Here is a 27,490-nt window from a genome sequence, read left to right on the forward strand (position 1 = left end):
CTAGTAATTTGAAAACCAGACTTCACATTTTAAATAATATACCAGCCCTCACAGGCAGCCAATGGAGTTCAGTAAACAAACGTGATACTTGATCATACTTCGATTTACAAAAGATTAGCCTGGCAGCTATGTTCTGAATTAACTCGGTGGTTCTCAACCTGTTTTTCAGTTGGGACATACCTGATGGACAATGCTTTCATACGTGACACACTTCATACATGACCCTCATGGACCTTTAGTCTGATACAGTATGGCAGTTCTTATGAATAAAATGTAAATATTCCCTATATGCACCAACAGATGCAGATCATAACTTTTATGGAGAGAATGGGCTAGTTATCTTACAAAATATTATATATGTAATCTGAGTCTCATGCCATCTGAGTAATAGCAATGAATTTACAGTGTTTCGATAGCTTTCAGGCTTGTAGGCGATATATAAATACTACTATTACTACCAGGCACACTATGAAATAATACAAAATCTGAAAAAAATCCTAACTTAACATGTATGTAGCAAACCTACCATACAAGAAGTAGCATTAATTCCGATGATTTAAACAACTTGAACCCTACCTATAAGTAGGCAGCACTGCAATATTGTATGGGGGGTCCTAGAACACCAATACACCTACTACAGAAACTATGTGCAAATAGAATACCACACCTCTGTGACACAAAAACACACACAGACACTTACCAAATACAGAACAAGAGAGCCGAAGAAGTCAAACTAGGCATGCACCACAACACAAGAGAAATTTTAAAACATAAATGTATTTCCAACAGAATAGTCATCTGTGATGTACATTTCTCAAAACTCACATATTCCACCTAATAAATTCAAAATACTTTTTTTTACTACCTTGGTGGGCTGGGCATTTTATTTTTTCCAAGCTTGTTGGTCCCAGTTTCTCTCTCCTGCTTTCTTGTCTGTCTTCTGCTGTCTTTCCAGTGGGTGCTGACACTTGTCCTCTCTCCACTTTGTTCCTATCACCTTCCATTCCGTCAATACATCTGTTTGACACATTTCCTTTTTCTCTCTTTTCTGTCTGCTCACTCAAATTTCATTATCACTTTTCAGTCCACTTCCTATATTTTACTTACCCATCAACTTTTTCATCTCCTCTCATTCTCTCTAGCTATTCTATCTCATTCCTTCCCTGGCCTGTCTTCTTTCACTCACTCTCTATTACTCATTTCTACCCTCTGTACACACCATCATCTTCTTCCCTGAGCATCCTGATGGTCTTTGCCACATGGTTCCATCATGTCAAGCAATCTTCCCTTTCTTCCTTCCTACTCTCTTTTGTAGCCCAGTATTTCCTCTCTCTTTCTCCACCCACACTTGTAGCCCATCTCCTTGTCCTACCCACCCCTCCCTCTCTTTCTCTCTCCACCCCTATGGTCCAGCATTTCCTTATGTTCTCTCCTTCCCCTCAGCTCCTTTGTTCCAGCAATTCCATGTCCCCTCTCCCTTTCCTTCCACCCCTATGGTCCAGCAATTCCCTCTCTCCTCTCTCTTCCCCTCTCCATATGGTCCAGCAATTCCCTGTCCCATCTTCCTTTTCCCTCCACCCCTATGGTTCAGCAATTCCCTATCCCCTCTCCTTTTCCCCCCACTCCTATAGTCCAGTAAGTCCAGTAACATAGTAAATGATGGCAAATAAAGACCTGAATGGTCCATCCAGTCTGCCCAACAAGATAAACTCATTTTAAATGGTATTTATTTATTTATTTGTAACACTTATACCCCGCGCTTTCCCACTTATTAGCAGGTTCAGTGTGGCTATATCGGAGTTTGATTTGTCCTTGCCACTTTCGGGGCACAGACCGTAGAAGTCTGCCCAGCACTCTTCTTGTACTAAAGGTTCTGAAGCTAACATCGAAGCCCCTTTAAAATTTACACTCTAGCCCATCTATATCTGTTCAGTTACAAACAGAGTGTAGACCATAGAAGTTTGCCCAGCACCGGTTTTGCTTCCCAATTACCAGCGTTGCCACCCATTCTCAGCTAAGATTCTGTAGATCTGCACTAGGCTGTGCATTTTGATTTGCTATTCGCTAAAATACTTATGAATTCTATCAAATATTATAGAAAAAATGTACAGGAATTAGAATTAATTGTCTAGTTACTCACCCACCATCACAGCATCAGACATCAGTTGTAAAGTTATAACAAAACTTACAAAATCTAACATCAGTGGTAATTATAAGTAATTAGACTAATTATATGAAGAAGGAAGAAAAGTTTGTTCCTCATACAAAGGTCACAGAACAGAGAGAAGGCAGAGAAAGAAAGAATGAATGAAAGAAAGATTCATAGTTATAGAGAATTAGATTCTATGAAGGGGGGAAAGTAAAACCCCTTCGGGGAAAACCATAGGCCATTGGACGGATCTGAAACTCTCTCCAAGCATGCCTGGTTTTTCAAAGTTCCTTTGCAGCGTGGTTTTATAGGCTATGGTAAGCATCCACCTCTCCTCTACCCTGGACCAATCATAGTCGCTGCATATGGGCTGGAGGCTTGTATTTGGGACTTTCATATGTGCTGGAAGCTTGCAATTGGTCCTTGTCATACCTTTTCTCAGTAATTAACTTTTGTAACAGGATATACCAGGTATCTGAGTTGCCTCAGCAACATTTTCACAATCAGAGCATGTGACCAGCCAGAAGTTCCTTCATGTGGCTGATAGAAAAAGAGAGATGGGGGATGGGAAATAGTGCAGTATGCCTGAAGTAAAACTTTATTATAGACAGATCCATTCCTTCTAAACAGGATTCCTTTGTGTTTATCCAATGCATGTTTGAATTCCATTATCGTTTTCATCACCACCACCTCCCACGTGAGGGCATTCCACATATCTACCACCCTTTCTGTGAAAAAATGCTTCCTGACGTTACTCCTGAGTCTGCCCCCCTTCAACCTCAAATCATGTCCTCTAGTTCTACCACCTTCCCGTCCCTGGAAAAGATTTGTTTGCAGATTAATACTTTTCAAATATTTGATCGTCTGTATCATGTCACCCCTGTTTCTCCTTTCCTTCAAGGTATACATGTACAGGTTGGCAAGTCTCTCCTCATGCAGTTTGCAATGCAAATCCCATAACATTTTTGTAGCTTTTCATTGCACTGCTTCCAGTCTTTTAACATCTTTAGTAAGATACGGCCTCCAAAACTGAACACAATACTCTGTGGGGCCTCACCAGCGACTTGTAGAGGGGCATCAATGCCTCCTTTCTTCTGCTGGTTATACCCCTCTCTATGCAGCCTAGCATCCTTCTGGCCACAGCCTTGTCACATTGTTTCTTCAACTTCATACCTTCTGACACCAACACCCCAAGTCCTGAGTCGAGTGTACTAATCTCTCCCTTCCTGTTCGGTATCTCTCGGGTTTCTGCACCCAAATTGCAGAGTGATGCACTTGGTGTGCAGAAACCTGCTTCCTTCCCTTTCCCCTCCACCACTGTAGTCCAGCAATTCCCTGCCCCCTCTCTCCACCCTTTCCCCTTATGATCCAGCACCATCTCCCTTCCCCTCCATCGCTATGGTCCAGCACTCCTTATCCCCTTTCTCTCTTTCCCCCTTATAGCCCAGGAGCTCTTTATCCCCCTGTTTTCCCTCTGTGTCCTCCTCTCCCACTGAAGGTCCAGTACCTCTTCCTTCCCTCCCCCTCGAGTCCAGTACCTCTCCTGTGGTCCTTCCCTCTGCAGCGTCTCATCTGTGCGTAAATAAGAAGTTACATCAGGGGGAAGGGCCAGATTGGCCCAGACAGCTTGTTGCCACTGCCAGCACCAGCGAAGAAATACGTTTTTTTTCTCGATGGGCAGGAGAGGTGAAGAAGTGCCAGACTCGAGGAAGGGGCAGGGGAGAAGCACTGGACTCATGAGGAGGGAAGGGAGAGGTGCTGGATCTGCAGCAGAAGAGAAGAAAGAAAAGGGGAAAAAATAGAAACAGGAAAAAAGTTGATTCAGAACTGCTAAATTAACTGAATTTTCTGTAACATTTTTGAAGTAATGCCCAAATAAAGAGAATTACAATAATTGATCTGTGATAAAACCAGTAACTGAACAAGCACCTTAAAATGAACTGACAGACAATAAGAGAGAACCAAGTGCAGCTGTTTAAGCTTGAAAAAGGTCTTAATTTGAAATTCCTTAGTTAACAAGGAATCCAATATCATCCCCAGTACTCTAGAAGTCTTCTCCACAGTAAACCGAATCCTATCATTAAAAGGAATATACTCTGGAATATTAAAAAGATTTAAACTGAACCAGAAAACCTTGGTCTTGTCAGTATTAAGCTTCAGGTGATGGGAGAAGGCCAATCTCTAATTTTCTTCACACAGTTATTGATATTAGAAAAAGTTATATCTAAGCTTGAATTTACAGGAACTAATAGTGAGAGATCATTAGCATAAGAAAATATTTTGATATTGTACTGCTAGTCGCACACACACACTTGGCGGGAAGGCACTTGCTCACATGAGGTGGGATGCTGCCAAAGGCAGCTTAAAGCAATAGAAGGCTGGGTAGTGTCCACACTGGGTACATCGGTTGACATCACCCATATCATATGTGAGAATAAGTCCCCTGCTGTCTTTGGAGAACGCCTGCTATGTCGCTTTGTCACGACACTTGGTTGCACCTTAGAACCATCATCATTGATGGATAAAAAAGGAACCATCATCATTGATGGATAAAAAAGGGGGATGTACTAGCATGTATGAATTTCAGTTTGATTTAGTAGGCTGGTGGTGGCAGACCAGGCTTTTAGTGCTGTTCTTGCTGTGAGATCTGCCCGCTCCTTAAGTCCAAGCTTATTTGGATATGGCCGTTCTGCTTCACTTAACATTCAGGCAGTGCTGTGTAACAGGCATGTGAAATTTTAATTTGGATCTAGCTCACCTTTTTCAGTAGTTGCTGAAGGTGAGTGGCATTCAGCTACACTAGGTATTTCCCTGTCCTTGGAGAGTTTACAATCTAAGTTTGTACCTAAGGCAGTGGAGGTTAAGTGACTTGCCCTATATTGCAAGAGGCAGCAGCCAGATTTGAACCAGTCTTCCCTGGTTGTCAGGTTGGTGCTGTAACCATTAGGCTACTCCTTCAATCCTTATTGATATTTTATCAAGTGATTGAGCTTTTGCCCTTGAATGGCATAATACACTCGGTAAGGGCTCTATTCTGCTTGTGTGTGGAAGCTAGAGTAACTTGACCAGTATCCTATTTATATCCAAATTTATATTTCTTAGTATGTACATAAGAGGCAGATTTTTGTTTCAATTTATTAAGAATAAGGCTACCAGATAGTTACAAGTCATTGGGAACAGAATGAATAAGTTCTGGGTTTACCCCATTAAATATGCATGCTTATAATTTCAACATTTTTTTTTTAATGGGTGAAAAAGCTGGATTATAAATTGGAGAATTCCGACCATGACGATCTACAGCCATCTCATTGCCCAAAATACAATAAACTCAAATAGCTGAGTTATAATCTCAATAACTGTTTAGAACCTCATTAAAATTGCAATGAGCTTGTTGTGAATTGTAATTAGCAGATTGGATTCCTTGCTAGTTGATTGAGGGTGGGGGGAGGGGTTGAGAGTTGTTGCTTGAAATTGATGTTTCTATGTGGTCATATATTGTGGGGGGGATTTTATTGTCTTATAAAGCTTAATAAAGATAATTTTTAAAAAATAGTAATGAGAGAAAATTCTGCAATGTTTGATAGTTGTATTCTGTTCTTTACTCCACCACATTTTTAAAGCCACATTTCAACATACTAGACATAAGAATTAACTGTTTAATGTATGTATTTCCTTTTGTAGTTTGGAAGAAAAGGGGAATGGATTGGTTTGTGCCAAGAACAATCTACTATCTCTGTTGGAGGAGATTCATGCTTAATAAGCATTTCTCCAATATGGCTCTGGAGGGGCTCTAAGATCATCTGAATCTGATACATAGGAAATGGTTCATCAATTACATTTCAAAAACAATTGATTTTTAATGTGAAAAATGTCTTTCTTCTGAAGTGCTACTTTAAACATCTCAATAGGACCTTTTGAAGAGGAAAGGCATACAGTTAGTATGTAGGAGAAAAATGAGGGCAATTAAGAGCTTTGATGCCATAATGTAATTAATTTTGCCTCATTTTCTTTCCCCACTTTCATGTGCAACAAATGAGCATAGTTGCCCAGGTGCATACTCAATGCTGATTTTCTTTGTGCCTTCTACATTTTAGGCAGCTATGTGTTACGTCCATGTAGCAGCACTGGTGGCAGAATATCTGACTCGAAAAGGTATGATTTTACTCTTAATTTTACTGCTTTTCTGCCTAGTTCTGCAGGTGATAGATGGAATTAAATTGTCTTTGCAGGAATCATCTGTTGCAACTGGTCTTTTCTATGAAGATATTAATATATATATAGACAGACATATATATAGATAGATAGATATATAGATCTAACCAGCTTTCGCAAATCTTTGAAGACACACCTCTTCAACAAAGCCTACGAAAGACATCCTTAATAAATCATTCCTTAAATCACTCAGGTGCATCAAAAACACCTCTCACAACACCTTTCTAGCACCTTGCATCTAATTCATCTAATTTGAGCTTATGTATTTAAAATCATGTAATGACCTTGCATCTTATTCATTTACTTTCAGCTTATGTATCTAAGATCATAATGACTGCATCATAACAATACTCTGTAAGCCACATTGAGCCTGCAAAAAGGTGGGATAATGTGGGGTACAAATGCAATAAATAAATACATAAATAAAATATATGTAGATATATCTTTATCCTTCCAGTTGTTAAACTTTGCATGTTCACCTGGAGCAGTCACCTGCATGCAGAGTTGGAGGGGGAAGCAATTGCTCAGTACGATGGCATCGAATTGATTAGCTGATCAGTTTTGCTCCACTGTGGAAATTCCTTTCAGACGAATATAAACTTTTCTGAACTGAATATTTTTAATTAGATGACAAAACTCCTTCCTTCAGAGCACCTCTTTGCTTTTATTCAGATACTGTCCTTTACCTCCTCCATCGGAAGATGGTTTTGTGCATCTGTTAGCCCTTCTATACAAAAATATTTCCTTAATCTGCTCTTTAATTTTTATCCCTTGTCCCTGAACTCCTTTCCATTGAAAGAGGCCTGCCTCCTATCCATTCATACCCTGGAGGTTTTTAAATGTGCAGGGCTGGCTTAGCCTATGGACCAGGTAGGGCACTGGTTGAGGGCACCGGTGATAATGGGCAGCAAATACCTGAGACTCTGATGTCAAGCAGCCCCATAGATTAAGCTGGCCCAGGGCTTACCTGGATACTGCCACTGACATAGTGCCTTTCTCTTCCTCATATTCCCCACATGGTCCAGCATCTGCCTCTTTCCCCTCCCTACCCTGCACTTGGAGATTCAGTGCTTCTTGCCATCTCTCCCCCCACCTCCCCCCAAGAAACCCCTGCTCTTCCCACTGCTTCTTCCTGTTGCCATGGCTGTCACTCTTTAAAAAAAAAAAAAAAAAATTAAAAAACATACAGAACAGCAGCCTTGTGCTCTATTGTTCAGCCAGACTCTAGCAGCCCTGCCCCCATGGCGGCAGGAAGTTTGCGTGAGAAGGGGTGGAACTGTTAAAGCCTGGCTAAATAGTATCGCATAAGGCTCCTTGCCAGCTGCTGTTTTGTGTGATTTTTTTTTTTAAGAACATAAGAATAGCCATACTGGGTCAAACTAATGGTCCATCTAGCCCACTATTCTGCTTCCAACAGTGGCCAATCCAGGTCACAAGTACTTGGCAGAAACCCAATTAGCAGCATTCCATGCTACCAATCCCAGGACAAGCAGTGATTTTCCCCCATGTCCATATCAATAACAGACTACAGACTTTTCCTCCAGGAACGTGTCAAGAAGTCCTTCCCTTCTAGATCTGCCTAATCCTACAACACCAAACATCACGAAATGTTCAGAAATGGAAAACAATAACACCAACCTTTCTCTCTAATATGCTAATATATCATGCTAACCCAATCTAAGTGATTGTTTTATTATTGTATTGTGCTATACTTCTTTAAATCTAAACTTTGTAACAGCCTTTTTAGCAATATGTAAGTCACATTGAACCTACCATACAGTGGGAAAATATGAGATACAAATGCAATAAATAAACCCTTTTTAAACCCAGATAACGCTAACCACTGTTACCATATCCTCCAGCAGCGAGTTCCAGAGCTTAACTATTCTTTGAGTGAAAAAGTATTTCCTCCTATTTGGTTTAAAAGTATTTTCATGTAATTTCGAGTGTCCCTGGTCTTTATACTTTTTGAAAGTGAAATATCGATTCACATCTACCCATTCTACACCACTCAGGTTTTTGTAGACCTCAGTCACATCATCTGTCATCTGTCTCTCTTCCAAGCTGAACAGCCCTAACCTCTTTAGCCTTTCCTCGTATGATAGTAGTTCCATCCCCTTTATCATTTTGGTTGCTCTTCTTTGAACCTTTTCTAATTCCACTATATCTTTTTTGAGATAGACCAGATCTGAACGCAGTACTCAAGGTGCGGTCGCACCATGGAGCGATACAGAGGCATTATAGTATTTTTGGTCTTACCATCCCTTTCCTAATAATTCCCATCATCCTGTTTGCTTTCTTGGTCGCCGCCGCACACTGGGCAGAAGATTTCAGCGTATTATCTGCAACGACACCTAGATCTTTTTCTTGAGTGCTGACCCCCATGGTGCACCCTAGCATCGGGTAACTATGATTCGGATTGTTCTTTCCAATGTGCATCACTTGCATTTGCATTAAATTTCATCTGCCATTTGGACGCCTAGTCTTCCAATTTCCTGAGGTCTTCCTGCAATATTTCACAGTCCGCTCATGTTAACCTTGAATAGTTTTGTGTCATCTGTTAATCACCTTGCTTGTCATCCTGATTTCCATATTATTTATAAATATGTTAAATAGCAACAGTCCCAGTACTGATCCCTGCGGTATTCCACTGTTCACCCTTCAGTAACAGTTTTTAATCCACACCAGAACACTGTCTCCTATCCCATGACTCTCATTTTTTCAGGAGTCTCTCATGAGGAACTTTATCAAAAGCTTTCTGAAAATCTAGATATACTACATCAACCGACTCACCTTTATCCACATGTTTATCCACACATTCAAAGAAATGAAGCAGATTGGTGAGGCAAGACTTCCCTTGGCTGAACCAATGCTGACTCTGTCCCATTAAACAATGCTTGTCTACATGTTCTGTAATTTTATTCTTTATAATAGTTTCCACTATTTAGCCCGGCACTGATGTCAGGCTTACCGGTCTGTAATTTCCCAGATCACCCCTGGAACCCTTTTTAAAAATCGGCATCACATTGGCCACCCTCCAATCTTCAGGTACTATGGTCAGTTTTAACGACAGGTTACATATTACTAACAGCAGATCAGCAATTTCATGCTTGAGTTCTTTGAGTACCCTTGGATGTATTAATTTGTCAGTTTGGCTCAGTACATCTTCCTTTTTCACTGAGATTTCTTTCAGTTCCTCTGCATCATCACCCTTGAAAACCAATTCCATTACAGGCAGATCTCTTACATCTTCTTCCTTAAAGACCAAAGCAAAGAATTCCATTTAGTTTCTCTGCTATAGCTTTGTCCTCCCTGAGTGCCTCTTTTGCTCCTTCGTGATCCCACAGATTCCCTCACAGGCTTTCTGCTTCTGATGTACCTGAAAAAGTTGTTACTGTGAGTTTTAGTCTATGCAGCAAGTTTCTTCCAAGAGAGTAGGGTTAAATGGTCTGTATTCTCAATGGAGAAGGGTAGTTAGTGGGGTTCCCCAGGGGTCTGTGCTGGGACCGCTACTTTTTAACATATTTATAAATGACCTAGAGATGGGAGTAACTAGTGAGGTAATTAAATTTGCTGATGACACAAAGTTATTCAAAGTCGTTAAATAGTGAGAGGATTGTGAAAAAATACAAGAGGACCTTACAAGACTGGGAGACTGGGCATCTAAATGGCAGATGACGTTTAATGTGAGCAAGTGCAAAGTGATGCATGTGGGAAAGAGGAATCCGAACTATAGCTACCTCATGCAAGGTTCCACGTTAGGAGTCACGGACCAAGAAAGGGATCTAGGTGTCGTCGTCGATGATACGTTGAAACCTTCTGCTCAGTGTGCTGCTGCGGCTAAGGAAGCAAATAGAATGTTAGGTTATTTTAGGAAAGGAATGGAAAACAAAAATGAGGATAGCAAACGGAAATAACATACTACTGTTACAATTCAACATGTCGAGCGCATTCGACATGGTTGACCATGGAATTTTATTACACATCCTCAAATACTTCGGAATCGGAGGTAAAGTCCTCAAGTGGTTTAAGGGGTTCCTAGCCACAGGCTCATACCAAGTGACTTCAAATTCGACCACCTCAGCTACATGGACGCCTGTATGCGGAGTTCCACAGGGATCCCCCCTCTCACCGACCATTTTCAACCTAATGATGATACCCTTGGCCAAACTATTATCGAATCAGAACTTAAATCCATTCATATACGCTGACGACGTAACGATCTTCATCCCATTCAAAGAAGATCTAAGAGAAATCTCCAACGAAATCAAGCAAAGCCTACATATCATGAATTCCTGGGCAGATGCATTTCAGCTGAAACTCAATGCAGAAAAAACCCAATGCCTAGTACTCACCTCACAATACAATAAGAACAAATTTACCACCATCAACACACCTAAACTAAATCTACCAGTCTCGAACACCCTAAAAATTCTTGGAGTCACTATAGATCGACACCTGACACTTGAGAACCATGCGAAAAACATAACTAAAAAGATGTTTCACTCAATATGGAAACTAAAAAGAATCAAACCATACTTTCCAAGGACTGTCTTCCGCAATCTGGTACAGTCACTAGTACTCAGTCATCTGGACTATTGTAATTCACTTTACGCTGGTTGCAAAGAGCAAATACTTAAAAAAAACTCCAGACTGCCCAGAACACGGCAGCCAGACTAATATTCGGCAAATCAAAATACGAAAGCGCGAAACGTCTACGTGAAAAACTACACTGGCTCCCACTTAAAGAACGGATCACATTCAAGCTTTGCACCCTAATCCATAAAATCATCCATGGTGACGCCCCAGCTTACATGTCGGACCTAATAGAACTGCCACCCAGGAACGCAAAAAAATCTCGCACATTCCTCAGTCTTCATCCTCCTAAGTGCAAAGGCCTGAAATACAAACTAATGCACTCATCTACCTTCTCCTACATGAGTACGCAGTTCTGGAACGCGTTGCCACGTCACCTGAAAACAGTCTATGAATTGACCAACTTCCGTAAAGCATTAAAAACTTATCTCTTTGATAAGATATATCACAATGATCAACACATGTAACTGTACAACCCTTAATACATCCAGCATTATCTTATAATGCCTTTTGCTTTTACACTATCATGTATTTCATCTTCATGTAACCCAAAACACTCTGTAAAACCAAATGTATACTCTCTTCTATTTCAGTATCCATGACGAATTGTAAGCCACATTGAGCCTGCAAAGAGGTGGGATAATGTGGGATACAAATGTAACAAATAAATAAATAAATAATGCCTTTGTATCACTCCACGGTGCAACCACACCTCGAATATTGTGTTCAATTCTGGCCGCCGCATCTCAAAAAAGATATAGTGGAATTTGAAAAGGTACAGAGAAGGGCAACGAAAATGATAAAGGGGATGGGATGACTTCCCGATGAGGAAAGGCTAAAGTGGCTAGGGCTCTTCAGCTTGGAGAAAAGACGGCTGAAAGGAGATATAATAGAGGTCTATAAAATAATGAGTGAAGTTGAATGGGTAGATGTGAAGCATCCGTTTATGATTTCCAAAAATACTAGGGGGCATGCGATGAATCTACAATGTAGTAAATTTAAAACGAATCGTAGAAACTTTTTCTTCACTCAACATGTAATTAAACTCTGGAATTCATTGCCAGAGAATGTGGTAAAGGCGGTTAATGGAGTTTAAAAAAGGTTTGGACAGCTTCCTAAAGGAAAAGTCCATAGACCATTATTAAATGGACTTGGAGAAAATCCAGTATTTCTGGGATTAGCAGTATAAAATGTTTTGTACTTTTTTGGGATCTTGCCAGGTATTTGTGACCTGGATTGGCCACTGTTGGAAACAGGATGCTGGGCTTGATGGACCCTTTGGTCTTTCCCAGTATGGCAATACTTAATGTACTTATGTAAGATGGTATTTTTGAATAGTGTCCTAACCTTAGCAGCTGATCCTTTTAGCTTCCTTTTAACCATTTTCCTCATTTGATTATAGTCATCTTTTTGAAAATTAAATGCAGCCACAGTAGGTTTCCTTTGCGGGTTCTGCCCAGATAGTAGCTCAAACTTGATCATGTTATGATCAGTGTTTCCCAGGGACCCAACACCACCACCTTTCACACTGTGCCCTGCACACCGCTAAGGACCAGATCCAAAATGGTTCCCCCTCTTGTCAGTTGCTGGACCAGTTGCTCTTAACACTGCAGTGGGCACTAGAATATCAGTAAACCTATTGGAATTCTTAAGCCAGAGCACAAGTAGGACCCTCACCTAGTATAGAATAAGTAATTACAAATTATAAATAGATTATGTTGACAAAATTAAACTAAACCCCAAAGAAGCCATACTCTGCATACAGTGCAACACCAGAGAAAGAGAAAGTGATGCATGTTCTCCTGTATTATGCAAAATATATAGATGTAAATTTAAAAATGGATGTATTCTAAGTACTGCATTACAAAAATTAATAGATGAAAGTAAAACAACAAATGGAAAATATACCATTTTATTGGACTAAATACAATTTTCAATTAATTTTGAGTCCAAAACAACCTTCGTCAGGACAGTATATTGCTGTTATGGTATCCTGACCTGAGGAAGGAGGTTTTGGCCTCCAAACATTAGTCAAAAATGTATTAAAATTAGTCCAATAAAAATATATTCCCTTATTTCCATTTTATACTTCTGTTTATTAATGTTTGTTAACACAGCTATTACACTACTTTTACCCTAACTAAAAATACAATTCTTGTTTCTACCTTTGTTGTCTTGTCATTTTGGTTCCCAGTCTCTAGTTTCTGATTTCCTCAACTCTTTGTCACTAATTCTGTCCTCTTTCTCCCCCCCCCCCCCTTCTGTCCAGCTTCTGCCCTCTTTCACCCCTCCCCCTTCCATCCAGTATTTGCCCTCTTTTTCTCCTTCCACACAGGGTGTTTTCTCTTCCCTCCCCTTTCGATCCACGGTGTATCCTTTTGCTGTCTCTCCCCCCCCCCCCCCCCCTCTATCCAGTCTATGCCCCTTTTCTGTTCCCCACATCTTGTCTCACCCCTCATCTCCTTTTCCTTCATGGCTGCTGCTTTTATAGACAGCAGCAGCAGTAGTTGTAAAACAAGCTACACTCACTGCAGGGCCACCTTACCCTTTACGCTGCTGACTGTCCTGTTCCTTTTGACATCACTTCTTTTTCTGGTGTAGAACTAGCAGCCACACGAATGGAGAGTCCAGCCCCGCATTGAGTGTAGCTTGTTTTGCTGCTGCTAATGGTCTAGAGAAGCAGGAGGGAAGCACGGCAGCTCAAGAAATGGTGTGTGGCCATGCAACTTAGAGGGACATTTCACTAGCCTAATGGTTAGAGCAGTGGGCTGAGAAGCAGGGCAGTCTTGTTCAAATTTTACTGCAGCTCTTTGTGATCTTGGGCAAGTCACTTAACCCTCCATTTCCTCAGGCACAAATTTAGATGTAAGCCCTCTGGGAACAGGAGAATTCTTAAGGTAATGTATCTCGCCTTGAGCTACAACTGAAAAAGGCATGAGCTAAATGCAAAACCCCTAACTTTTCACGTTTCTAGCCTCTTATCCTGACCTCTCTTTTGTGTTTAAATTGGCCAGTGCAGGTTGTTGTTTTGGAGTACCTCTGGAATCAGCTCTTCCAAATGGTTGAGTAGTGTGTGCTGGGTTCTGGGGATGTGCTTGAAGCGTTCCTTTCAGGCTCCCTTCTGATTGTGCCACTGTCTTGAGTGGGTAGCTCTAATCTGGTGTGATTTCAGGTACTTTAAATTATTCAGAGGAATCTGGTTCCTTTTCGTACTCATGTTCCACTGGCATGTCTGGAAGAGATAGCCGAATATACATTGCCAGAAGTTCCTCTCAAGAGATATCCCCCTGGATAGATGAATTGTGTTGTCAACTGTGGTTTGTTGAAGAGTTAAGCTGATATCTCATATTTGTCTGTACATACTGGATCCCTAATACAGCTTTAGGCAGAAGCATTCCATACTCCAAAATCCTCTAGATATGTCAATTTGTTACTGAATTTTGACAATCTTAGCCATATTTTTCACCTCCTGGCAGGTATCCCCCAAAATAATGTTCTCCAGTGCTTAGTGCTGCTGCTTCTTGTCACTTATCCCAGTTGGCTGTTCCAGTCTGTCTGATGACTACTCTCACTCCCAGATCTGTGCCTTCTGTCCTTTGTCACCTTTACCTGCTCCTTCCTCACAAGCTATTTTTTCCTAGTCCTGGCCACCAACCTGCCCCTCTTCAGTCCTGTTCCCCTCCTCTTTCCCTTCACAGCTCTCTTCCTTCTAACTTTTGCCTCTCCTCCTATCTGATTTCATATGTCATACTCTTTTTAGCTTTTCACTCATATCCCTACCACATCCATTGACTCCTTCATTCTCCTCCACCCCCTTCCCCCAGTTTCTATGCTCCATTCTCAACTGGTCATAAGATTCTTCTGTCTTTCAAGAACCTAAACAAGCAGTATAAAGACTGGCAAGGGATAGACCAACAAACACTTGCACTATGAAAGATTTACTTCTGACACAAAAGATAAAGTAGAATACAGTTTACACATCACAGAAGTATAGAAGAGACAGCACTCGCAAATTGAAAAATCTACTTAAACCCCCTCCTTTTGCCTCTCCCAAAAACCAACCGCCAGTGCCTACTTCAGTATTCAAATAGAGCACTACCAAAGTACTTTCTTCAGAATACTGGTTTTTATTTGGCGTGGGCAGCTCTAGGAAGTACACTTGCACTTTTGTCGGTTTCTAAAGACTCATAGCCAGGAAAAGACATGGGCCTATCACACTGTTACATATATTAATACACTTTATTTATTTGCTGCATTTGTATCCCACATTTCCCCACCTATTTGCAGGCTCAATGTGGCTTTTATGTTGCAATACAAAAAACACCTTAGATTGTGAGCCCAATAGGTTCAGAGAAGCTACCTGTATAGAATGTGTACAGCGCTGTGTATATCCATTAGCGATATAGAAACAGTATCCTGTTTCTAACAGTGCCCAATTTAGGTCACAAGTATCTGGCAATATACCAAAATAATAAAACAGATTTTATGCTGCTTATCCTAGAAAAAAATAGTGGATTTTCCCAAGTTCATCTTAATAATGGCTTATGGACTTTTCTTTTAGGAAATTATCCAAACTTTTTAAAACCTTGCAAAGCTAATGACTCTTACCACATTCTCTGACAGCAAATTACAGAGTTTAATTACACATTGAGAGAAAAAATATTTTCTCCAAAATGTTTTAAATTTACTACTTAGTAGCTTCATTGTGTGCCCCTTAGTCCTTGTATTTTTGGAAAGAGTAAACAAGCACTTCACATCTACCACTTCCACTCCACTCAGTATTTTATAGACTTTTATCACATCTTCCCTCAGCTATGTCTTCTCCAAGCTGAAAAGCCCTAGCCTTTTTAACCTGTTCTCATAGGAAAGTAGTCTCATCCCCTTTATAATTTTTGTTGCCCTTCTCTGTACCTTTTCTGAGTCCTCTATATCTGTTTTGAGTTGCAATGACCAAAATTGTACACACTATTCAAGGTACGGTTACACCATGAAGTGATACAAATGCATTATAATATTCTCAGTCTTGTTCTCCATTCTTTTCCTAATAATTCATAACATTCTATTTGTTGTCTATTTGCTGTTCGGTGTCTGCTGCACACTGAACAGAGGATTTCAGCATGTCATTAACAATGATACCTAGATCCTTTTCCTCAGTGGTGACTCCTAATGTGAAACCTTGCATCATGTAGCTATAGTTTGGGTTCTTTCTTACATGCATCACTTTACATTTGTTCATATTAAATGTCATCTGCCATTTGGATGCCCAGTCTGGTAAGGTCTTCTTGCAATTTTTCACAGTCCTCTTGTGATTTAACAACTTTTTATAAACATTTTGTTAATACATAGTAACATAGTAGATGACGGCAGAAAAAGACCTTCAGGGTCCATCCAGTCTGCCCAACAAGATAAACTCATATGTGCTACTTTTTGTGTATATCCTACCTTGATTTGTACCTGTCCTTTTCAGAGCACAGACCCGTATAAGTCTGCCCAGCACTATCCCTGCCTCCCAACCACCAGCCCCGACACAGACCGTGTAAGTCTTCCCAGCACTATCCCCGCCTCCCTACCACCCAATCTCGGCTAAGCTCCTGAGGATCCATTCCTTCTGAACAGGATTCTTTTATGTTTATCCCACGCATGTTTGAATTCCGTTACCGTTTTCATTTCCACCACCTCCTGCGGGAGGGCATTCCAAACATCCTCCACTCTCCATTTAAATCTCTATCCATTTTTTCATGCCTGTGAACGAGGCCTGTATATCTTAGCAAGCAGTATAAATGGAGTGGAGGAGTGGCCTAGTGGTTAGCTCCAGAGGAGGCCATTTGAAATCCCACTGCTGCTCCTTGTGATCTTGGGCAAGTCACTTAACCTTCCATTGCTTCAGGTACAAACTTAGATTGTGAGCCCTCCAGAGACAGAGAAATACCCAGTGTACCTGAATGTAACTCACCTTGAGCTTCTAATGAAATGATGTGAGCAAAATCCAAATAAATGTTCTATTTCCTCTTTACAAATTAATCCACAGTACTACCTAATAATCTTTACTGTTCTGTTGCTTTAGTAGTATTTTTTATGTAATAGCATCATTCCTGTCTTTTGTCCTATATAGATTGAATCCATGTGTCTAATTGTATCCCATTTATGGTTGGTTGTGTACCTTAACACAGAAAAAAAGCACAAAAGGGCCTTCAGGATAGGAACAATCAAGTGTCCTTTAACCAAAAGACCTGACACGGGCCATGTTTTGGCGCTCATGCACCTGTTGGTTCAAACGGAGATTGTCTGAAACAGAACTATGAATAAAAATTGTTGGATGTTATCAAAAACAATTTAAAAACCGCATCTCGAACAAACATGTCTTTAGTAGTCAATGGCAGTTTCACCACTAAATTAATGCTGACCTCTTCCATAACTGTCTCTACATTTGGGACTAAGTTTTGGCAGTTTAAATACCTCTGTGGCATTAATGTACAGGAGGTGAGCATTTTTCAAATGAGCGAAACCTCCAGAATTAGAGGGCATAGGATAAAGTTAAGTGGAAATAGGCTTAGGAGGAATCTGAAAATACTCTTTCGCGGAAAGGGTGGTGGATGCATGAAATGGCCTCCCTGTGGAAGTCGTGGAAACAAGGGCTGTGTCCAAAGTTAAGAAAGCGTGGGACAGGCATGTGGGATCCCTTAGGAAATAAAAGGAGGAGTTAGCGGTTATTGAGGATGGACAAACTAGGTGGGCCATTCGGCCCTTATTTGCCGTCATGTTTCTATGTTTCTATTAGTGTACATAACTTTCCAGGTGTTGTCTCTTTTTACCACTTCTCTACAAGTGTTTAATGGATTAGTTGCTCGAATGCTTTTTCTGCCTATCCCCTGTTGATCCTAGTTTAAAACTTTCCTGACTAGGTTCGCCTGTCTGTTTTGGAAGATGCTTTTACCCTCATTGTTGAAACACCACTTTAAATTGTTTGCAGAATTTTCAGCATTGCATTCTGTTCTTTCTTGTACAAAGTTAGCCCGCAGGGTGTCAGTATTGAGCTAGTAAAACAATACCAAGGATCTTTGACATAATTATATAGTTGCTGTTTAGTCTACAGGAAAAATACAAATAAAGCTTGTGTGGGCTGTAGAGGAGGTCAGGCTTCAGAAAAAAAAAACTTCTTTTGAGTAACCACGTGGAAAACAGTAAACAACTTCTTATTAAAACACTGATTCTTCTTATATGTTCTAATTTGGGTCAAACTTCTACCTGTATGCCTTAATCTATATAACTTTTTTTTGGTCCAATGCTTCTCAGAATCAGTAGAAGAAGTAAGTTACCTGTTAGGTATATCTCAGTGGAATAACCTGTGGCCTAATGGTTAGAGCAGCTGGCTAAGAACCGGGGAAGCCAAGGTTTAAATTTACTAATGCTCCTTGTAAATTGGGTCTTTTACTATGTGCACTTTGTTTTATTTAATTACACTTATTATAAACAAACTTTCAGTGCATACATTCAGATTTATACAATCTTGTTTACAGTGTGCTATTTATAATTTTAATAAGTACAGTTTACTTTTTATTTAGTGGAATGATATTTTAAATCTTTATTTCTTCATTGTAATGTGGTAAATGTATTTCTCTTAGCAACAAGTATTATGGTCTTTCAAACAAAAAAGCAATAGTTTAACATGGCAAAGTCTTGATTATTTGACATTGCTTAACTTTTCCATGTACTGTACAGTACACTCAAAACATTGGTAGACTTTGAATAATCAGATTACTTAATAACCTGGTAATACTTGAGGAAGCAATAGCAGGAGGCAAAAATTTTAAATCCTAAGGACGAATGAAATATAAATTAGTCTAAAGGTTCCAGAGGAGCACATTCAGTAAAGTGTATGTCTACTTGGCAAAGAGTGGAACGGGCATATATATTTGCCATGTGCTATAACAGTATAAATCAAGGCAGTGCTTTTTAATCATTCTATGGCAAAAACACTTGAAACTAAGTTTCAAGAGAATTCATAAAAGCTTCAAGTAAAATAGACTTACCCCAAGAATAAGTGTCAGTGCTGGTAAAGACCCAGAAACTTATTCTCTAGTATGGCCATTGTTTTGCCTTTGCAGGACTTTAAGGAATTTCTGAGGCCATGCTGGACAGTAAGGCTCAAATCTACTAAATATGTATAAGATCTTAAAAAGAACAGTCATCACTGATTTAAATACTGATTTTTATTATGCACTGTTTATGTATTTTAATTTTTTTATTTGTATTGTACCTCAGGGGTGGGCAACCATTGTCATCGAGGGCCCCAAAACCCAGTTGGGTTTTCAAGATTTGCACAACAAATGTGCGTTAGGCTAATTGCATACAATGGAAGCAGTACATGCAAATCCATCTCATGCATATTCATTGTACAGAACTTGAAAACCCGACTAGGTTGTGGCCCTTGTGCACTACCTTACTGGCTCAACATAAAGATGGTATATCTAAGGAGTTCAAGTGGTACATAAAAAATAAGAGGATTTTTAATGTTTTCAAAAATGCAATCACATGACCAAAAGGATTCAATCAGAGCCAGGAATCTGGCTCAGGTCACTCATTTATTTCAATATTTAGCCTGTTCTAGTAAAGCACAGAACAGGTTACAAAAAAACATAAAACAAATACAATTAATCATAAAATCCTAAAACCAGATAAGTAAATGCTTCAACTAATAACAGATATGTCAGTAAATAGTACTACATCTGCTAAGTCCAAAATTTCCCATTTTCCAGTTGATCATTGCAGTTGGAATACTTCTGGGTGGTAGAAGACACTGTATGATTGTGCTTATCCGCTGTTTGTATATAGTGTAAGTGATGCTGACAATACATGAAAATTATAAGGATGGATGCTCAGAAGGCAAATCCATCTATCAGGTCTTTCTTGACAGCATAGAATGATTTGCTATGTATCGTGGTTGCTAATACTGAGTCCGCCATCTATAACACACTTCCACATTACAAACATGTAGCATGACAATAAGAACTGTGTAAGGTCCATGTAATCTTCCTTGCTTACTTCTTCTTACAGTGCTGTGGACCCCAGTTGATCTCTAGCTTCTCTTCTTACAATTGAGGATCTACTGGGCTTTTTATTCCATGCTTTGTTGAATGCTGTTACTTTTCTTCACTCCACAATAAGGCAATTGAATGCACCTACCATCTAGCCATGTTTTCATAATTTATAGACATGGTGATGGGCAGCTGGTGACTTGTTTGGGTAGACTGAAAACTGGGGGGGGGAGGAGGGAGGACACTATAGAATTTCTGTCTTCCTCCCCAGGACTGCTTTCTACTTAAAATTGTCTTAATTGGACTTAAAATTATATCAGCTAAGTGCTACCAACCTTTGGTGTCACTAGCTTGACATCTGTTCTCAGTCTACTCTTGTGGTGTCTTTTTTTTTTGGGGGGGGGAGGGGGCTGGTTTTCTAGTGTGTTTTTTTTCTGTTCATTTTTTTTTCTTTCTCTCTTTCCGTCAACAGATACTTAATGTTTCCTTCTTTGTCTCTCCCCTCTTCCCGTTTTTCTTTGTTCTTTTCCTTTCTGCTCTCCTTTCACAGTACCACCTCCTTCCCCCTCTCCAATTCTGGGTCCTCTCATCTGTATTACCTACAATACGTTGTCCTTTCTCCCTCTCACTCCTTTCCCATTCTTCACATCCTCCACTTTTCCTTTTCTTTTCCCCTCCCCCAATTATATCCTCTCCTCTTCCCACTATTCGCGCCCCACTTATGCTCTCCTCCTCACTCTTGATCAATTCCCAATCTCCCATTCTCTCTCCCCATTTTTGCTCTCTTGTTTGCTCCTCTCTTCCTATCCTGCTTTTTGTTCACAAACTCACTCATATTTTTGTTCCCCATACGTTTGATATCCCCCTCACAAACACAATCAGTGGCTGTCTCTCTTCTGTATCCTGCCCTCATTTATTATCCTCCACTTTTCCTTTTCTTTTCCCCTCCCCCAATTTTGTACTCTCCTCTTCCCACTATTCGCGCCCCACTTATGCTCTCCTCCTCACTCTTGATCAATTCCAATTCTCCCATTCTCTCTCCCCATTTTTGCTCTCTTGTTTGCTCCTCTCTTCCTATCCTGCTTTTTGTTCACACACTCACTCATATTTTTGTTCCCCATACTTTTGATATCCCCCTCACAATCACAATCAGTGGCTGTCTCTTTTCTGTATCCTGCCCTCATTTATTATCTTCACTCTACTTCCACAATCTCACATTCAATCTTACGTTCTCATTTCTGTGCTTCCACCGTCTCTTGCTCTGTTTTCTCGCTGGTTCCCCATCCCCTCCCTCTCCATGATATCTCTTTCTGTCTTCTCTCAATATTCCCCCCTTCTAACTCTTTATCTCCCCCTCACATCCTTACAAGCAAAATCTCTTGCTCTTTGTTCCTGCCTGCGTTGTGGATGCTGCAAGAACCAAAAACACTATTTCTCACCCTTTTGCTGCTGATAAAACTGGTCAGCACAATAAATAAGAGGTAGGGTGTGGAGAACTAGAAGGCAGCGCACCAGCAAGCAGAGTGCTTCCTCCACTCCCCCATTATGGCCTAGTGGCCACCCTGTCATTAGCCTACACTGTCAGTGCTGAATGCTCTTGCTCCACCAGTCTGGGTTTTAACCAAGAACTGCAGGTCTCTGGAAACAGTATCTTTTTGTGAAACTAGTTATTTTATTTATTAATTTGGAACATGCTTATAAATATATATTATGAAAGATAAAAATGTTGTGCTTATATTTTTCTAAATATGTTTTTTTAATTAACTTTATTAGGAATGTTTAGGCAAGGATGCACAACCTTCAGAGTAATCACACCCAATATAGACGAAGAGGCTTCGATGATGGAGGATGTTGGGATGCAGGATGTTCATTTTAATGAAGTGAGTTTCTAATTTACAATTGCTTCTCTGATTCTTAGTCTCACATGTTCTTTATTAGCCTGTCACTAGTATACATCTTTACTTTTTCACAGTACTTTCTCAAACTCCTATTTACATTTTAAGGATAGGAAGTAGATGTTTCACAAGAAGATTATATTTCTTTTTTTCTTTTTTTTTTTAATTCTTTATAAGTTTACATTTACATCTTATGACATAAATATAGGAAATATCAGAAATTAATAGAAAAAGCAGAAAAAAAATACTTATAACAAATATTGGTTTAAAGTAAGAAATAATAGATTTACATATGTCCCCAATAAGTTGAATCAAGATACTAGGAAATTACTTAAAAGAAAAAGCCTATAATAATAAGCCAAATTACTTTAACGGAAGGGACAGAGCAGATCTCTACAGCCAACGTAACCGCACTCTAACTAGGGAGGCAAAACATCAGGTGATTCAACATTTTCCTTAGATGAAATGAATTCTAGTAATTTAGAAGGGGTAAAAAATATATAGTTATTCAATTCGAAAGTAACAACATTTGCAAGGAAATTTTAACAAAAAAGTAGCACCCTAAGTAAGAACTCTAGATTTATACAATAGAAATTCTTTCCTCCTTTTTTGCGTATTCCTAGCCATGTCGGGGGAAATCTGAATTTTTTGCCCTAGAAATAAGTCATTTAGATGGCGAAAATATAATCTTAGAGAATATTATTTCTATCTAGTTCAAGAGCGAAGGTCACTAGCAATGTCGTTCTCTCTGTAATAAGTTCCAGAGAGTTTTCAAGAAATTCAGTCAAATTCAAACTTGAAATAGCCTGAGGGTGCTCTTTAGATGGTTTCACAACTCCAGTGAGATATTGGGTCCGTGTTATAGGGGAATATCCCTCTATTGGGATCCCCAATACCTCACCGAAATATTTTTTAAGCATATCACTTGCTGAGATTAAAAATTGTCTACCCTGTGTATGGGTAAAAGCACACATGCTGTATGATATTGCATGTGCTTATACATGCATTAAATAATTACAGATAAAATAGGCACAAATTTCTGGGGATACTTTTTCCTTAGACAGTTTTAAAAGTATAAATATAGGATGCTTTCACTTTGAGAAAAAAAGGAAGAGGAAGGAGACAAAATCCTCAGGAAGAGTAAACACCAAACAAAAGAGTGAGGCGAATACCAAGAGGATATCCAGTATTCAAGGACCTTTATTGTAGCAACACATAGAAGGACCCAACATGGCTTGTTGACCCCTGAGGCAGGCTCGCACGCCGAAACACGGCTGTGTTGGGCCCTTCTGTGTGTTGCTATAATAAAGGTCCCTGGTATTTGCGTCACACTTTTGTTTGATGTTTTCACTTTGGAAATTTTGTTTATTTGCTTTGATTTATCTGCCTTACTAAATTGCCCAAGGCTAGTACAAAATACACCCTAACAGAGAATAATCAATTGGTACAAAGATCACAGGTATGCAGCTAGTTCTAAAACTACCCTCATAGGGAAGTTATAAATACAATAAACTTTTTCTCAAAAAGGCTATAAGACAATGGACAGCAGCTATTAAAGCAATCTTAAGTTAACTAATATCAATAAAACAGTCAGTTATATAAACAAAAACATAATTCGTAACTAGATGCTGTAGAACATAAAACAAATACTTGTAGGTAATTAAGTTGTTAAAACACCCGACTTTTGCACAGTCTTGAGTAACTCGGGGTTTGCTGTGCTAATTTCTTTTGAGTCCATTCAATTATCGCATTACTACTTGTAAAGCAAGAGTACAGCATGACGATACTTACTAAAAAGTTTTAAACTATTAGGTGCAGCTGCAGTCAAATAAGAAAAGGAGAACCATGAGTGTGGGACAGTTGAAACAGTCAAGAAGCTAATGTTAGTATTTTCAAGATTCTAGTTTATAGCTACTTTCATATGAATAGAGGAGGACACAATATCTTACTTGACGCAATCATTTCTAAACTCTGTACCTAGATACTGTCTTAAGTAGTTGACACAGCATAAACAACATTCTCACGTGTCAGGTTTATAGTCCTTTTTCTACCTTATCTAAAGAACAGGCAATGAATTTGTAGCTCAGCAGTTTTGTCCTTCTGTGGTGCTCATATAATCTGATTTTCTCAGAATGCCTGTGCCAAAGATTAGAGCTTCTCTGATCCCCAGATCCATCACTTTTCTCTAAAGAATCAAGAAAAGATGATGCCAGGAAGCAAACACCTGAATGCTTAAAAAAATGGTTTATATTTGTAATCTGAGTCAGGTTCTGCAATGGTATGCTGTCAGCACCAAAGGAGCTCTGGTTCATAGGACAATCAGCCCATCATGCTCTTTCTAGGTGCCCAAACAAAAAAAAACAATATATTTTTGTCCTGTATGCTATCCTGACTTGACTACAGTGCCTTGAGTGAATTCCTTCAAAAAGGCGGTAAATAAATCCTAATACATAAAAAAAAAATATATGACCTTTAAAGAAGGTACAAGCCTTCATATATATTTGTACAGTGCTGCATATGTCTAGTAACACTATAGAAATGATAATTGTAGTTGGTGGCTGTGAAGAAAATTACCTTGAAATTCTAGAGGATCCATAATTTACAGCTCTGAGGTTTGAGGCGGAGACTTATTAGCAGTTGTACAAAACCTGGACCTAAGATGGAATGAAAGTTTGTTCTATACTTCATGGGTAACTCTGATTCTTGTAATGGAAAAGAGAAGGAGCATCTTAGAACAGAGAAACACTTGCATGCAGTCGTACAGCAAGAAAATGTGAAATAATTTCAGTTGGCAAGTATAGGAGAACTGTTTTGACTTGTTTAGATTTCTGTTTCATTCCCAAGAAAATAATAGAGGATGAAATCTTTCAAATCTGCCTTTTGCTTAGTCATGCTCAATAGTATGAAGATAATAAAATCAGGGTTCTGTTGTTCTGGCCCTTGTAACAACCCCATCACTAATATAGCTATTAATTGCAAAATGTTCAAATGAACTTAAACACTAATTCATAGTGCTTTTACACACTAAAGAGCGGGACCTGGATATGATCATATGATCTTAAAGTGGTTTAACAGGTAGAAAAGGTGACAGGAAGCCAGGGAAGTGCATAGGAAGAACATGTGTGTTGCCATAGTGAGACGGACTGAAGGTCCATCAAGCCTAGTATCCGTTTCCAATAGTGGCCAATCCAGGTCACAGGTACCTGGCAAAATCCCAAACGAGTAAAACAGACTTAATGCTTTTACCACATTCTCTGGCAATTAATTCCAAAGTATAGTTACATGTTGAGTAAAGAATTATTTTCTCCAGTTGTTTTAAATTTACTACTTAGTAGCTTCATTGCATGCTCCCTAGTCTTTGTATTTTTGGAAAGAGTAAACAGGTGATTCATATCTACCCATTCCACTCCACTCAGTATTTTATAGACCTGTATCATATCTCCCTTCAGCCATCTCTTCAAGCTGAAGAATGGCTAACAGGGAAAAAGGAGGTGATAGTGCCTGTTTATATATCTCTGGTGAGCCCTCATTTGGATCCCTGTGATCACAGTTTATCCACAGCTTGCAGATGTCATTGACTGGGCAACATGATTACAAGAGGAAGGAAAAGATGCCCCCTACGCTTGATGATGCAGATTTCTTTTTTTTTTTTGGGGGGGGGGGGGGGTGGAGCAGTTAGCATATCTGGGTTTAAAAAAGGTTTGGACAGGTTCCTGGAGGAAATGTCCATAGTCTGCTATTAAGACAGACAGCTGCTTGCCTGGGATTGGGTTTCTGCCAGGTACTTGTGACCTGGCTTGGCACTGTCAGAAACAGGATACAGGGCTAGATGGACCATTGGTCTGACCCAGTATGGCTACTCTTATATTGTTATGGGGTATGTTGTCCCTGTTCCAGGGCTGTAACATCAAGAATGTGTGAGTACCTTTGGCTCCTGAGTGTGTTTTTGGGCAGGTATATCCTGCTTCACCAGCTCCTGCATTGGAACCAAAGCCAATACTGCACAGACTTCTACTGTCCATGTCCCACAAAATGCAGGTGAAGCTTCAACAACTGCACTGTTGTAGATCATTTCATTGTCAAATGCTGCAAGTGAGGGTGCTGTGCAGCTCGTGGGGGAGGGGGGGGGGAAGACATCTTGACTTGTAAGTTGATTGCTGTCAGCAATGCTTGGGAGTCTTGGTTATAACCATATGTCATCCCTATCATGTTTGGCTGCCTATGTGGTTGGCATGGTAGAGACATAACAAGCAGTATTTAAATGTGGGTGGCTGGGGCCCACACACAGTGGCAAACAGCCCTGTTCTCTCTAAGCTGAGCAGAGTCCTCCAACTGCATTGATGCCAGTAGGGAGCAGTGCTTCAATATTGTGTTTTAAATGTCTAGTGACAGGCAGGTTCCCTGGTGTCCTGCAGAATTTGCCTGTTCCTCAGTTTTTGAAAACGTGATAGCAAAACAGCGCATGCACACTCACACACACGTGCGCAGGACCATAGGTGGAGGACTGCCACTCAGCTTAGAGGGAACAGTGGCAGGCACGGCTCTGGCCACCTTGTTCAGCAGCCTGGATGGACCGTGCAGGTCTTTTGTCTGCTGCAGTAAGCAGGAATACCTCCAGGTAAGACAGTACAATCAAACAAAAGTAGAGGCTAGCAAACAGGCAATCCAACACAGGAAATTGTGCTTAAAAGATGCTTTATTAACTACTTGGGCAAGAGGACCTGACACGGTCCGTGTTTCGGCACAATCAAACACCTGCTTCAGAGGTCGGATAAATATTCAAGCAAAACCTGAACAAATTAAATTGCCCAAAGAACTCCGTTTGGGAGAAAATATCAGAGAGACAGCATAAACCAAAGGCGTCAACTCAAGACTGCAAGACCGGGGTGTGCAGGTAATCCCTGCCTTCAATGATATATTTTTAGGAAAGTGTTTGGGTACACATTGCTCTGATACTGCAGAACTAAGGGAAGGAGGTAGAGAAGAAGGAGTGAGAAAAGAGAGGAATAAGAAGACAAAGGAAAGGAAGAAGGAGCAAGAATGCAGAATGGCAGGAGAGAGGATCAAACAGGTGAATGAAAGGATTAGTAGGGTGTTGAGTGGAAAAGAATGTGCCACACAGAACCCATTATCCACCTACCTCCTGCTCCCCCAGACAATAGATAATGACTAAATGAGAATAGCAAGGGGCAGGGTTTATTTGCCTCATCCCTGAGAATCTTGCCCCTTGTCTCCCTCCTTCCCAGCGTTTGAAATCAATGAAAATATCAGATGTATTTCCCCTTACTCTGCACCACTCAGCAAACTCTTCTTCAAGGGGGACCCTCACCCACATGATCCTCTTAATGATTTGAAATGCCCTATATAGCCCTTCAGGTGACAATCTTGAAGACCCCTGCTCTTGTTAATGATGGTAAGTTTCATGACAGCACTTCTTGAGCTCAAACCATGGCCCCAGATTGCAAAAGTTTGAAAATGTTAGCAGTTTCTGCCATTTAAATGCAACTAATCCTGGAGGACATCTTGCTGCTTCCATTCCTTGAAGAAAAATTTGTCCATTTAGCCTCAAATCTCAAAGATCTTGCTGGTAGTATGGATGCAAC

General features: G+C 40.0%; 1 protein-coding gene across 1 annotated transcript in view; it reads left to right on the top strand.

Moving 5' to 3' along the window:
* DOCK9 (dedicator of cytokinesis 9) overlaps positions 1-27,490 on the top strand; it is a 719,745-nt gene that overhangs the window by 597,118 nt on the left and 95,137 nt on the right. Inside the window, 2 exon segments of the mRNA XM_030201354.1 lie at positions 6,244-6,301; positions 21,766-21,872. Of these exon segments, the coding sequence (XP_030057214.1) occupies positions 6,244-6,301; positions 21,766-21,872 (165 nt within the window).

This window comes from Microcaecilia unicolor, chromosome 4, assembly GCF_901765095.1.
Source record: "Microcaecilia unicolor chromosome 4, aMicUni1.1, whole genome shotgun sequence".
In the NCBI taxonomy this organism is placed as follows: Eukaryota; Metazoa; Chordata; class Amphibia; order Gymnophiona; family Siphonopidae; genus Microcaecilia; species Microcaecilia unicolor.